The 16,549-nt window shown below is 38.6% G+C and overlaps 1 protein-coding gene across 1 annotated transcript in view; it reads left to right on the top strand.

Annotated features, from left to right (window-relative positions):
• Positions 1-325: 325 nt before the first annotated feature.
• The window catches only part of LOC135202424 (myelin regulatory factor-like), a gene marked incomplete in the record, with an annotated part of 155,594 nt that continues 139,370 nt past the window's right edge, over positions 326-16,549 (top strand). The window contains 1 exon segment of the mRNA XM_064231818.1: positions 326-502. Coding sequence (XP_064087888.1) covers positions 451-502 — 52 coding nt within the window.

A 16,549-nucleotide genomic window follows, 5' to 3' on the forward strand; every position in this document is an offset into this window, starting at 1 on the left:
AGTTACACAACCGATGCGTTAAATAACTGACGAACTGATTTACTTCGATCGAAGCGGTAATCAGACCCAATATTCCCAGGAACCTGTTGACTCTGATCAAAGACTGTCCCCTTAGCTGACAGAACCTGACTGCACGGACCTTTGAAACTGAATGAGAGGTCAGTGACAGAGAGAGAGAGAGAGAGAGAGAGAGAGAGAGAGAGAGAGAGAGAAATTGTTTTGGGCATTGCCTGGTTTGCCAACGTAATCAGCCATGGGGCCAGGGGGCAGGAACGGGGCACCGAGCTGACTGCCGCGACTACCTGTGTATGTGGAGCCTCGGAGATCTCAGTCAGCTCAGTATAGCGTTGGACAGTGATCTGTGAGGTAAAGCTTGTTTGTCTGGTGCGGCCATGTACGTGCGTCCCATATGGAGTATTTGACCCCCTATTTCAGTGAAAGACTCGGAATATGTCAATTATGGATCCTTTAGTCGTTGACGAGGCACTCACGGCGGTTTTTGGTGAGTATTTCTATCGCTTCTCTGTAACGAGAGAAAGAGAGAAGTCAGCTTACGTGTGTGGGAGATTTCTATTGGAGATTGGGCCACACGAGGAATAAGAAATTTGGGCTCCGTGGTGGGAATGTCAAAATGGCTGCGCTTATGGGCCAGAACTCTGTTGGTTGAGAGAACGAGAAAAGCAAGAATAAAAAAAAGCTAAAAACTGTTTGATTGGCGGCTGTAAAAGTGACGTAATTTAGGGTAGCACCAGCGGACAGCGGTAGCAAGGTGCTCCTACGGCGTCAGACTGGACAAGATCTGACTGACCTTACTTGTTTTCCTCTTGGAGAGAGAGAGAGAGAGAGAGAGAGAGAGAGAGCGGAGGAGAGAGAGAGAGATGAGAAAAACTGAAAAAAAAAAAAAATGAAAGGCTCTGATTGTTGTATGAGAAGTGTCGACTTATGACTTTGGCTTCTGGAGCAATCCAGGTGCGCCTGGTAAGTGTAATTTGTATGTTGGGCGTTACGTTCACGCGACTACTCCATGAAGAAGCTGTTATGAATAAATAATAATGACCAAAGCGCCGATTAAATACAACCTCCCCTCACCCCCACCAAACGTTGCCTTAGAATTAATACGAATATAATTGTTTATTGCCTAGGTTATTCGAAGTTTATTGTTAAATAACCTTTTCTGGTACAGAATTTAGGCCTATAGGCTATTTTTCATGTTTATACTTAGCCTCTTCGAGAGGCGTGTCCCCCACTTTCCACTCACTGAAACCTACCCTTGCCTTTTTTAGCTCTTCATTGTCCGTCTAACTCAGGCCTGGGCTACATACGGACATGAGGTTGTGTGTGTCAGCGACCTCTTAACTGGTAAAAAAATAATCGTAGTTTGTTGCAAACAAAGTGAACATCATAACAGTTAATGGGAACCTAGGATGGGAATAACAGTTGATGGGAACCTAGGAATTGAGATCTAGGCATAGGAATATAACAGCTGATGGGAACCTAGGAATTGAGATCTAGGCATAGGAATATAACAGTTGATGGGAACCTAGGAATTAGGATCTAGGCATAGGAATATAACAGTTAATGGGGACATAGGAATTGAGATCTAGGCATAAGAATATAACAGTTGATGGGAACCTAGGAATTGAGATCTAGGCATAGGAATATAACAGTTGATGGGAACCTAGGAATTAGGATATAGGCATAGGAATATAACAGTTAATGGGGACATAGGAATTGAGATCTAGGCATAGGAATATAACAGTTGATTGGAACCTAGGAATTGAGATGAAGGCATAGGAATATAAAAGTTGATGGGAACCTAGGAATTGAGATCTAGGCATAGGAATATAACAGTTAATGGGGATATAGGAATTGAGATCTAGGCATAGGAATATAATAGTTGATTGGAACCTAGGAATTGAGATCTAGGCATAGGAATATAACAGTTGATTGGAACCTAGGAATTGAGATCTAGGCATAGGAATATAACAGTTGATGGGGACGTAGGAATTGAGATCTAGATATAGGAATATAACAGGTGATGGGAACGTAGGAATTGGGATCTAGATATAGGAATATAACAGTTGATGGGAATGTAGAATTGAGATTTAGGAATAGGAATATAACAGTTGATGGGAACGTAGAATTGAAATCTAGTCATAGAGATATAACTGTTGATGGGGACATAAGAATTGGAATCTAGTCATGGGAATATATCAGTTGATGGGGACGTAGGAATTGAGATCTACTCATGGGAATATAACAGTTGATGGGGACGTAGGAATTGAGATCTAGTCATGGGAATATAACAGTTGATTGGGACGTAGGAATTGAGATCTAGTCATGGGAATATAACAGTTGATGGGAACGTAGGAATTGAGATCTAGTCATGGGAATATAACAGTTGATGGGCACCTGTAGTATGTTGAACATTCTAAGGCTGCCACAGCGGGGCCAGGAAAAGAATACAGCTCTGCCAAATTTAAACAACATCGAGTAAATTTTTGTTGTTCTTAATGATATTTCTCTTTTTGTGTTCTTTTAGGAAATAATAATCATATTTCTTATAATAGTACCATAAATTGTTTAATTTATTAACACTTAAAATTTGTGTTGGTGGTTCGTCAGGAATGGTGTTTTAAAACATTTCATTACTGTACATATTCCTTTTAGTAGTTAATTCTTGGCTATGTGAATGGATTTTTTCAGGAGAGAAAAGTAAATGACCATTAATTACTGGAGCCCCTTGTTGTTTCTTTAATATGAATTATTTTAAAATGTTATAAACAATTTACTTGACCTGGGAGTAAGAAGTTGGCGGTAGCGAGATTTGATCCACACTGGGTTCCCTTGGCCTATCCATACTGTCCAGTGAGTCTGACCACATGTCTGGGGAACTGATGTTCGGCAGCGGTGGCCAAAAATTATGCTTTGTCTCTTTGTTTTTATGAAGGTAAATTAGGTTTGTACTGCAAATGTGTGAAACCAAATAAGTTTCGATGTTATCCTTAAATGAATAAAAAAAAATTTTATCTCTCGTAAATATGCTCTAACGAGACAAAACTTTTAATCATAATGGGATGTTTGAGAGCATTATATCCTTTTTCTGGCCCCTCTCTAATGATCCTAGAATGTTGAACTGATTATAGGAATGGGAATACATCAGTTGATGGGGACCTAGGAATGGGAATATAACAGTTGATGGGACCTAGGAATTGTAATATAACAGTTGAGGGAGACCTAGGAATGGGGATTAACAGTTGATGGGGACCTAGGAATGTAATATAAACAGTTGATAGGGAAGAACTAGGAATGGGGATTAACAGTTGATGGGGACCTAGGAATGGGGATATAACAGTGAGTGGAGACCTAGGAATGATATACAGTTGATGGGGACCTAGGATGGGTAATATAACAGTGAGGGAGACCTAGGGAAGATTAAACAGTGGATGGGGACCTAGGAATGGGGATATAACGTTGATGGAGACCTAGGAATGGGGATATAACAGTTTGATGGAGAACCTAGGAAATGGGGATATAACAGTTTGATGGACCTAGGAATGGGGATATAACAGTTGATGGAGACCTAGGAATGGGGATATAACAGTTTTTTTGATGGAGACCTAGGAATGGGATTAACAGTTGATGACCTAGGAATGGGATATAACAGTTTTTGATGGAGACCTAGGAATGGGGATTAACAGTTGATGGGGACCTAGGAATGGGGATATAACAGTTGATGGAGACCTAGGAATGGGAATACAACAGTTGATGGGGATCTAGGCATGGGAATATAACAGTTGATGGGGACCTAGGAATGGTAATATAACAGTTGATGGAGACGTAGGAATGGGTATATAACAGTTGATGGGGACCTAGGAATGGGGATATAACAGTTGATGGAGACCTAGGAATGGGGATTAACTGTTGATGGGGACCAAGGAATGGGGATATAACAGTTGATGGAGACCTAGGAATGGGGATTAACAGTTGATGGGGACCTAGGAATGGGGATATAACAGTTGATGGAGACCTAGGAATGGGGATATAACAGTTGATGGAGACCTAGGAATGGGGATTAACAGTTGATGGGGACCTAGGAATGGGGATATAACAGTTGATGGAGACCTAGGAATGGGGATTAACAGTTGATGGGGACCTAGGAATGGGGATATAACAGTTGATGGAGACCTAGGAATGGGGATATAACAGTTGATGGGGACCTAGGAATGGGGATATAACAGTTGATGGGGACCTAGGAATGGGGATATAACAGTTTTGATAGGAGACCTAGGAATGGGGATTAAAACAGTTTGATGGGACCTAGGAATGGGGATATAACAGTTGATGGAGACCTAGGAATGGGGATTAACAGTTGATGGGGACCTAGGAATGGGGATATAACAGTTGATGGAGACCTAGGAATGGGGATATAACAGTTGATGGGGACCTAGGAATGGGGATATAACAGTTGATGGGGACCTAGGAATGGGGATATAACGATGGGGACCAAGGAATGGGGATATAACAGTTGATGGGGATCTAGACATGAGAATATAACAGCTGATGGGGACCTAGGAATGGGAATAAAACAGTTGATGGGGACCTTGGAATGAGAATATAACAGTTGATGGGGACCTTGGAATGAGAATATAACAGTTGATGGGGACCTTGGAATGAGAATATAACAGTTGATGGGGATCTAGGCATGGGGCTAATAGAACCACTTCGAGAGTCCTCAGACGGGGATCCGATTCTCAAGACTGTCTTTCTGTTGGCCCTGGCATCTGCGAAGAGAGTAGGCGAACTGCATGCTATTTCTTTCGACGTTAAACACTCAAGAGGTTGAGGATCGGTTACGCTCAACTTCATCCCAGATTTCATAGCAAAGACTCTGAATCCATCGGTCCTTGATACCAGGTTTGTGTCCTTCTCCATCCCCTTCCTGAGTGACTTTGTTGGTGATGATCAAGATGAGATGTGACTTTGCCAGGTTAGAGCTCTACAGTGCTGTCTGAAGAGCACTCGCCATCTCTGGCCTGAGTGTCGACGACTCTTTGTTAGCACCAGTGGCTCCAAGAAAGAGGTGTCCAAGGACACTGCCTCTTATTGGTTTCATGAGAGGATCAAGAAAGCGTACTCTGCTTCTGGCAACGACACCAGTACACTTCGTCTGAGAGCTCACAAGGGCAGGGGCATTGCCTTATCCCTCGCATTCCGTAAGAATCTATTGGGGGACTCGACATAAGACAAACCAATAACTTATATTTGCCTTATAGTCTCCGACATATGATTCTTCGCTTTCCCATAATAGCGACTCACATCTCTCCTTTATGAGAAAAGCCCAGAAGACTGACTCTGTTCTTGCAGTTCCATAACTGATCAGATGCCAGTGGCTGGGCCCTCATCCTTGCTCTAACGACCAGGCGAAGAACCCCGGTAGGCTAAACCTCAGTCGGTTCACTGGAGCTCACTGAATATTCCTCCCACCAATCAGTAAGTCTTCCTTTTGTAAAGGAACGACGGTTTGTGTATTGTGTAGTGTGATGGAATCACAAGCTAAAACCAAAAAACTCTCTAAAACCACACTTGTACTCACCACATACTTGACACACTCAGGGTGAGGACCTGCACTGTCTGCTGGATATGGCCATTGTAACATAATACACAAACAAACAAAGACTACAGCCATACAGCAACTCAACAACAACATAACAAAAGACCACTGCACAAACAATCACTAACAACATAAAAAAAACAATAACACTACTTCAGCAACACAGGCCCAACAACTCTAAGCATGCAACACCAACAATAATTCAAACAATTAAAAAGCACACAATGTAACTGGCCACCAATGCCTTCATTACGGACTCCACTGATTATCTTTACTGACTGACTGTCCAGAACTCTGATAAAAAACTGAGTGAATGACTGACTGACACGGCAACCGCACCAGCAGACAACCCAGAACTCACCAACAGGCAACTCAGTCGTTAACCATCCATCCACCAAGTACGCCCTCTCTCTCTCTCTCTCTCTCTCTCTCTCTCTCTCTCTCTCTCTCTCTCTCATTTTTTCTCTTTCTCGAAAACCACTAACACACATACATACTACATGATCTTAACAGCGATACCAACGACAAAACTTTCTCTCTCTCTCTCTCTCTCTCTCTCTCTCTCTCCTCTCTCTCTCTCTCTCATGCAACCCTCGAAGACGTTGTCAAATGCAACAAACAGATCGTTCCTCAATATTACCTTCCCTGTTACATTTGACAATGTCTCCTTACACTCACAACCCCCACACTAAATTGCCTTTCGCAATACCCAAGGATGCTTGGAGGCAGGTCCCCTGGATCTCATTTGAGGACCCTCATACACTTTCATTCCCATCAGTATTCACTTCCTCCAAACCACTTTCATTCAGATTCCCACTATCTTCCTCACTACTATCCCTCAAAGTGTCATCCACTATCTTATCTACACCTTCCAGCTCTGACCCCAACACCTCTTCCATTTCTGCTTCCAAACCACTCAGTTCATTCATAGTTCTATGAAAATCTTGAAAAGACTCATCCATCCTACTAATCACTTCTTTACTACTCTGCTCCCTTCCTAATGAAATCTCACTCACCCTTGTTAATTCAAACTCACACACGCTATACATATGCAATCTCTCACAACTATCCGTATTACATACTTTACCAACCATTTGCACCCTAACATTAACACCCTTATCATGCCGTTCACGCTTCTTCCTTCTATTCCCTCTCTCTACATTCTTCCGCTTTCTTCCATACTCAACCAACACTAACTGTCGATCTCCCAGACCCATTTGTTCACTGACACTGCTCATATTTATTCACTCACAATCATTCACCCATTGCATTCTCCCAAACATACTGTCACACACTAGACGACCACCCAACTGAATCCCCTTAACACCTAGTTTCCCGAATTCCACATTCAGCACACATTGCACGCTGTTCCTAACACATCCTAGCATAATGCCCCTTCTTCCCGCAATTACAGAAAATCGCATTCACACGGGTACCCCGACATCCACTTGCTATGTGCCCTACCTCTCCACACCTGTAACATCTAATATCCCTATTTTTCTCACACTCACTCACTCAATGCCACGATTGCCCACACCCAAAGCACGCTCCTAACGCCAACCAACATTCATTCTTTCTTCTTGTGTCCTGGCTTTCCACATCTGTAACACTGCTGTTCTCGTTCACAACTAATTGATCCTACTCTTCCAATGCTTGGCCTCAGATCTCTCTAAGGTTTTACTTTACTCACGTTAGTTGTTCTCACACTCCTATCAACCACTCGTTCTGCCACTCGTCTCGGCCCCTCCAAAACTGCTTCCCTATAACTCCCACACACTGGCACACACAAAATGTCATTCCACATTAACTTTTCATTCGTCCATCTCATTTTCTCCTTACGTTTTAGACTCATAAACTCATATATGCTCACTGGTACAGTCGCCAATAACTTTTGCAATTTGCAATAACTCCTTACACTCATTTATCCCTTCGTCCCCAAACTTTTTCCTAGCTAACGTTTCTAACCTGCACACATACATTGACGACTCACACACATTAATTCTTGCCTCTTCAAAATCATGCTTTCTCCTATATCGAACGCTACTCTTCATCCTCTTTGCCTGTTCCACAATCCTGGTTTTCACACTTTCATACGGCACATTCCCTACACTCATCATTACCCCATACATACTCAACAAAAATCCTGTCAAAAAGTTACCCAACTCTCTTGCCCAAACTCTCTGTTATCTCCATACTTAGCCTCACAATACTTCTCATACACTCTAAAAAAGTCCCCTATGTCCCTACTACCATATTCCTCATACTTCTCACATCGGGGTACCTCTTTCATATATACTGCCTTTCACACCTCCTGCTCACTCTCACTCTCACTTTCACTACTTCCATTCTGACCTTTTTACCCTCTTTCGAATATAACGAATCTACTTCCATACTCACATCCATACTTTTAGTCATACATTTCTTACCCCTCTTCTTCCTACTTACTCATTCCCACTTACAACTATCAGAATCACTCATCCTGCACCTTACTTTCAACTCTCTTCTCATCTTCATTCATTCTTTTCTTATCTTGCCCACCATCCTTACTAATCTTCTTCCCTTCAGATTTTTCCTTACTCTCAACTCCCTTCTTACCGTTCTGTTCTGATTTATCCCTGTTCTGTACTTTCTCTTTCTTCTCCTCAGTTACCACAACCTTATCATTTTCCTCACTCACAGTTTCATCCACTTGTTCTTTCATTTTCTTAATCCCTCCTGGCCCGCCACAAGAACCAGGATGCCCCCCTGCGACCGCTCCCTCTCCAAAAAACCCTTTCATCATCTACTTTATCATCTCTCGCACATCATTCATCATTACTCCGAACTTTTCGTCCATTTACCCAACCATTCTCTCTTCAGATTCTTTCACTTCCTCTTTCATTTCCACTTTCACACTCCTCTGCATCCCTCCCAACTCCTCTAAATCGCTCTTCTGCTCCTCACACTCTACCCTTAACTTCTTATTCTCTACTTTCAAACGTTCTTTCGCCTCTTCTGACAACCTCAATTTCTCCTTCAACCTCTCCGCTTTAGTTACCCCTTCCATACTCATTTTCCTTCAGCAATCACACAACCCATCACACCAACCGTCCTGCAGCTGCCACACCAGCAGCTCCACGTTGGGCGCCAATAAATAATGTGGCGGAATCACAAGCTAAAATCAAAAAACTCTCTAAAACCACACTTGTACTCACCACATACTTGACACAATCAGGGCGAGGAGCTGCACTGACGGCTGGACACGGCTGTTGTAAAACAATACACAAACAAACAAAAAAGGACTACAACCATGCAACAACTCTACGTTTTTTGTTTTTACATATTTTTGCATTCACATTGCAGACTTGATTTAATTTAACACTTGTGAATTCATTTATATTTACTTAGAATTCTTTTCAAATTTTAATTGTTGCTGAACAATTTTAATTTTGATAGAAAAAATTTAATTTCTTGATTACTTAATTTTCTTGATAAATTAATTTTTATTTAATTTTGTTTAATAATTAACGCAATAATTAATAAAACTTTGTGTTTTTTCAAGTAACAGTAAATTTCCCTGAGTTTGTGAATTTCACTTTTAAATTTTGAATTTAAAAAATATTTTTTTTTGTATTTAAACTTTTTATAAGTTTTATTTATTGCCCACCAGTGATAAAGTTTTATTAATTATTGCATTAATTATTAAACAAAATTAAAAAAAAATTAATTTATCAAGAAAATTAAATAATCATTTATTTATTTATTGCCCACCAGGGATAGAATTTTATTTAGGAAGAAATATAGAGTGGCAATTGTGCTGTTGTTGAATGAGTGATGGCCTTTAATTCATTTAATCTCGTATAAGATTACCTCACACTCTCGGGAGGAAATTATTTTTTATGGTAATTGTAATGACCAGATATTTTGGGCCCTTCATCACAATGTATGGTATATATATATTATATAAGGTAGTATATATATAGACTATAATACTATATCTATAACGATATATTTTAGCTATAATTATATATATATATATTTATATCTATAGATATTTATATATCGATAATATCTATATGATATGATTATATATACTAATAATATAATAATGTTCGATATATATATCCATATATATATATCTATATATTAGATAATATATATAATATATATATAGATATTATATAAGATGTATATAGTATCTATATAAATATATAGAGAGATAGTTATCTAGAATATCTATTATTATTACCATATATATAATACGTAATATATTATATAATATAGATATATATATATATATATATCACTAGATATATTATATATATGTATATGCTTAAAAATCACAGTAGATGCACGTGACTTCATAAATAAGCGAACACCACAGGAAAATGATCGTCAGAAATCCAAGCGCTTTCGTCTTTACTAAGACATTGTCGAGGAGCTAATGAAATACAATTGGAGAGAAAGGTCTAAGGTACACAACGAGATCTAGAATACCAGATGGTTAATTGTCAAAAGGGTAAAAATTAAAAGAGATAATCCAGGATTATCGGATATCACACGGTCACAAACCTAAACAGATTTGACCCTAACCGAAATTACAAAGTATCTTTACAGTCCAAAACATGTAAAAACTGAATATGTTAATTTTGTTGCTTATATTTATCTACAACTTTTTTCATTATGAAAGCATCAAGTTTAAATAAACCAAGACTTAAATTTAGAACATTTCTATTATTTGACTTGATGAAACAGGATTCAATGATATTCCTTTTAACTGTGTCATTACATGGGAACAAGGCTCTTGCTTGACTCCAGTTAATAGGATGATCTAAATCTCTCATATGTACGAATAATGCATTCGATATTTGCCCAGTTCTCACAGAATATTGGTACTGTTTGAGACGTTGTGAAAGAGATTTACCGGTCTGTCCGTAATAGACTTTATCACACTTTTTGCAAGGAATTTCATATATGCAGCCTGGAAGATCTTTAGGAGAATTTTTGATTACTTAACTCTTGACATTAATATTACTGAAAACAACATTTATGTTAAAAAGCTTTAAAATTCCAGGAATATCTAAAAACCTTTCATCATAGGGTAATTTCAGAATGTTATGCTTACTAAATTCAAGTTTGTCATTAGTTGAATAAAAGGTTTTTCTAGCTCTTTTCCATGCCACATCTACAAAAGTCCTTGGGTTTTTAAGTTTCAATGCAATATCATGAATAGTTTTAATTTCAGCGTCAATAAACTGCGGGCTACAGACACGTAAAGCCCTTAGGAACATCCAAGAAAAACACAGAGAATTTAACATTTTGATGGTGATTGGAGTTGTAATGAACAAAAGAGGCAATGTTAGTTGATTTCCGAAAGACTGAAAAAGTGAAATTTCTATCATTTCTATGGACAGTTACATCAAGAAAATTCAAATTACAATTTCTTTCTTCCTCTACAGTAAATTTTATAGAAGGGGCAAAATTATTGAGATTATTAAGGAATTCCTGGAGATTTTCGTGAACTGGCCAAATACAGAAAATATCATCCACATACCTAAACCATATAACTTTTTTTAACAGAGTGATAATACGAGAAGTATAAATTTATGAATGACCTACTCGTAAGTTAGGATAATTAGTAACTTGGAAGGTTTTTCATTCAGATGTTTCATTGAAAAAAAGGCAAGGAGAGATAGTGTACGGTCACTGGGAGAAGTCTGTTGCAAGCTGAACGGAATCCTAATTATGCCGAGCATTGTGTTACGCTATCAAGGTCATGTTGTGTCCGCCTTTGGTACGCCGAAAACAGAGAGAGAGAGAGAGAGAGAGAGAGAGAGAGAGAGAGAGAGAGAGGGACGGGAGGTTGTTAATTAACTCATGATATATAAGGTTGAACCTTCACCAAGATCTCCCATGTACGTAGGTAGTGTCGTAAGTGTACTTCAGATGACGCAATGTAGGCATTACTGAAGGTTTCTTGCGTCGTCCCTTTGGCTCCTAACTGCGACCCTTTTCACTCCTTTGACTACTGTACTTCCATGTTCTCCTTCTTCCATCTTGCTGTCCAGCAACTCCAATTCCTTCTTTTCAATATCTTTAAGTGCTGAATGGCTGAAAGTGTCACCCAGTGCTTGGCTTTATAGTGAAATTTTGCAAAAAATCAAATCAGATGCGTCTACGTCTCCAGGTTAATTAGGTCAAATAACCTGCATTAGTTATGATGGTATTTTAAGTATTTGAAACCTTTATTTATTGATTTTTTAATTATTAATTTCTTTCTTTATTTATTCACTTAAGGATTTGTGTATCCTAATGACCAGAAGATAATTTCCGTACTTATCGGAAACCTCACGAGCTTTGTCAGAAGAGTACTATTTACCCTGCGTGCTTCCGTCTTGTGATGAATTTGATAAATTTGCCACAAGAGGCCATTCGACACACACACACACACACACACACACACACACACACAGAGAGAGAGAGAGAGAGAGAGAGAGAGAGAGAGAGAGAGAGATTACAAATACAACAAAAGAAGAAATGACCAAAACGACCCAGTACTTAATTAGGTGTCACAAAGGGAATCGTGCTTTTGAGAACTGCGTCTATCACGGTCAATTCATATCATTGGTTTTCTTGGCCTTACTTTGAACCATTACCAGACGTATCTCCTAAGGGGCAGTGCAAGTTTATTTTGAATATACAACAATCCCATAGGTGTTTAATGCCATCAGTACACCTCACGCGGTGCACTATAGGCATTATGTAAGCTAATTTTGCCGCTTCACTTCGGCCCCAGGCTGCAGCCCCTTTCACTCTTTTTACTATACCTCCGTTCATATTCTCTTTCTTCCGTCTCACTTGCCACCCTCTCCTAACAAATATTTCATATAGCGTCTGCGAAGTTTATCTCTTGTTACGCCTTTCACACTTTCTTACTGTCGATTACCCTTCCTGTTACTCCTTTAAACGCTACTTTACTTTCAATTTTCATTTCAGCCCTGAATGACCTCATAGTTCGCAGCGCCCTGCGTTTGGCCTAAATGTTATATCCCTCCTTCCTTGAACACACAACGAACCATGGCTGCTTGATGCGAGCGGCAGTGTTGGCTGAGCGGTCACCACCGACTGACAATGGAATAAAGAGGCTTCGCTCAAGTTCCCGGTGCTTATCTGCAGAAGAAGAAGAGACGCATTCTTCTTATCTCGCTCTGTTTGGACATCCGTCAACGCCTTCATTTCTATGCTTTCCCGTAGGGGGTTAGCCTCGTGCCGTCAGTGCACCTCACGTGGAGGCTGTAGGCATTACATGAAGGGTCTATGCAACGTCCCTCCTGCCACTAGCAGCCCCTCTCAATCCTTTTACTATCCTACTCTAGTACCTCCGTTCACATTCTCTTTCTTCCATCGGACTTGTCTCAACCCCCTCCTGACAGTTGTTCCATTGTGCACCCGAGAGGTTAACCGAACCTCCTGCTACGCCTTTCAAGCCTTTTTGCTCTCAATTTCCCTTCGGTGCCGAATGACCTCGCCATAGGTCCCAGCGCTCGGCCTTTGGCCTCAATTCTGGATTCTGATATGTGTTCTATTTCTGGTGTTTGTATTTTATTTAGAGGTTTTTTTCTTCTTAGTAATGAATTTCGTTGTGGTTTTGCATCATTTACAGTTGCATGGACGTAGATATTATGTTAATTACAATGAAAGAGTGATTATTATTATTATTATTATTATTATTATTATTATTATTATTATTATTATTATTATTATCATTATTATTATTATTGTAGGTACGAAAGCAGTCATAAGGAAAGCCAAAAGTACATAGATGAGAGAGAGAGAGAGAGAGAGAGAGAGAGAGAGAGAGAGAGAGAGAGAGAGAGAGAGAGAGAGAGAATCTGCTTTTGTCACCGCAATAGCGTATTGAATTTCAGAGCATCCTTTACATCACTTTATCAGGCTGCCGTGCATTATCTTATCATTTTGCTAGTCGTACCTGTTACTACGCTACACAGCGTTATATCCTCTTTATAAATCACCCCAACCCCCGGTGGATGCGAACCGAAGTGCTCTCGCCTTTTGGACAAGAACTAAACTGAAGGTGCTACCGAAGGCGATATCAAGACAAGGGATACTCCCTCTGTCTTAGAGATCTAGAGCAGTGGTTCTCAACTCGTTTATTATTATTGTTAATAATCATTCAGGTGATGAACCCTGTTCATATGGAACAAGCCCACAGGGGACATGGACTTGAGATTCAGTTATTATTATTATTATTATTATTATTATTATTATTATTATTATTATTATTATTATTATTATTATTATTATTATTATTATTATTATTATTTTTCAGAAGGCGAACTCTGTTCGTATGAACAAGCTCCCACAGGGACTATCGACTTGAAAAGTTAATAATAATGATAATAAAGCTACGAGATGGGAGCAACATCAAACACATAGCTGAGACAGGATACAAATACCTGGGAATAATGGAAGGAGGGATATAAAGCACCAAGAGATGAATGAAACGATCAGCGAGAATATATGCAGAGACTCAAGGCGATACTCTAAGTCAAAACTCAACGCCAGAAATATGATAGAAGCCATAAACACATGGTCAGTACTAGTAATTGGATATAGCGCAGGAGAAGTGGAATGGACGAAGGCAGAACTCCGCTGCATAGACCAGAAAACTAGGAATCATATGACAATACGCAAAGCACTGCACCCAAGAGCTAATACGGACAGACTATACATAATACGAAAGGAAGGAGGGAGAGGACTACTAAGCATAGAGGACTGCGTCAACATCGAGAACAGAGCACTGGGGCAATATCTGAAAACCAGTGAAGACGAGAGGCTCAAGAGTGCATGGGAAGAAGGACTGATAAAAGTAGACGAACCCCCTGAAATATAGAGACAGGAGAATGACAAACAGAACAGAGGAATGGTACAACAAACTAATGCACGGACAATACATGAGACAGACTAAAGAACTAGCCTGCGATGAAACATGGCAATGGCTTCAGAGGGGAGAGTTCAAGAAGGAAACTGAAGGATGAAAACAGCGGCTCAATATCAGTCCCTAAGAACCAGATATGTTCAAAGAACGATAGATGGAAATAACATTCTCCCATATGCAAGAAGTGCAATACGAAAAATGAGACTATAAACCACATAGCAAGCGAATGTCCGGCACTTCCACAGAACCAGTACAAAAAGAGGCATGATTCAGTGGCAAAAGCCCTCCACTGTAGCCTGTGCAAGAAACACCAGCTATCTTGCAGTAAAAAGTGGTAAGAGCACCAACCTGAAGGAGTGATAGCAAACGATCAGGCAAAGATCCTCTGGGACTATGGTATCAGGCAAATAGACCAGATGTGAAGTTGATTGCCAAAATCTAAAAGAAAGTATTACCTATTGATATTGCAATATCATGGGACACCAGAGTTGAAGAGAAAGAAAGGGAAAAATGGATAAGTATCAAGACCTGAAAATAGAAATAAAGAGGATATGGGATATGCCAGTGGAAATTGTATCCATAATCATAGGGACGCTAGGCACGATCCCAAGATCCTTGATAAGGAATCTGGAAAAACTAGAGGCTGAAGTAGCTCCAGGACTCATGCAGAAGAGTGTGCTCCTAGAAACAGCGCACATAGTAAGAAAAGTGATGGACTCCTACTTAGGATGAAGGATGCAGTCCGGAACCCCACACTATGTATACCACCCAGCCGAATTGGAGGACTGTATATTATATATATATATATATATATATATATATATTATATATATATATGTATATATATATATAATATATATAATATATATATAATATATATATTATATAATATCTATATATTATATAATATAAATATTTTAATATATTAATATATATATATATATATATATATATATATATATATATATATATATATATAGATATATATATATTATATATATATATAGATATATATGTAGATATATATAAATATATATATGTTATATCTATAATATATAAAATAATAATATATATATATATATATATATATATATATAAGATATCTTTGTATATAATATCTATATTATATATATATATATATATTAGTATATATATATATATATATTATATATATGTATATATATATTATCTATATATATAAAGGTTTTTGCCACGGAGGAAAAACCTTTATTTATACATAGCATCACGTTTTATATACTTCTTGATCAAGTTATTCATATATATATATATATATATATATATATATATATATATATATATATATATATATATATATATATATATATATTATATATATAATAATTGTTATTATTATTATTATTTATTATTATTATATTTATTATTATTATTATTTATTATTATTATTCAGAGGATGAACCCTGCCCTTATGGCACAAGCTCCCCACAGGGGCCATAGTTTTGAATTCAAGTTTCCAAAGAATATTATGATGTTCATTAGAAAGACGTAATAGCAGGTAATGGGAAATACAGAAAGAAGGAATCGGTTGTTATATTGAGGTAGTAATGCATTGCATCTTGGATCCTCGCTTGAATTTTTTAAGTTTCAATTGCACGACATCCTCAGGGAGACTGTTCCACAGTCCAACGGTCACGGTGTGAGGAATAAAAGACCTCTGGAACTGAGAAGTTCGACCGCGAGGCATACTCGTATTTATTGCGTATTGGGTTCAGGGTCACGGATCACCAGCCCAATTGAAAATATCGTGGACCACTTCTTGTTTTCGAGTAACGATAGATAAAGGATAGACACTCAACGTTTGGACTGAAATACTGTTCATATCTAACACTAGAATTATAACCCGAAGTTGCCACGAGAGTAGCAGTCATAAGTTTTACACCCTGGAGATGCCGTAGCAAAAGCCGTGGGAATACGCAAGAATTAAGTAGAATTCCCAAGCGTAGACCAGTAACTGCAAG

This window comes from Macrobrachium nipponense, chromosome 30 (assembly GCF_015104395.2).
Source record: "Macrobrachium nipponense isolate FS-2020 chromosome 30, ASM1510439v2, whole genome shotgun sequence".
NCBI classification, from domain to species: domain Eukaryota; kingdom Metazoa; phylum Arthropoda; class Malacostraca; order Decapoda; family Palaemonidae; genus Macrobrachium; species Macrobrachium nipponense.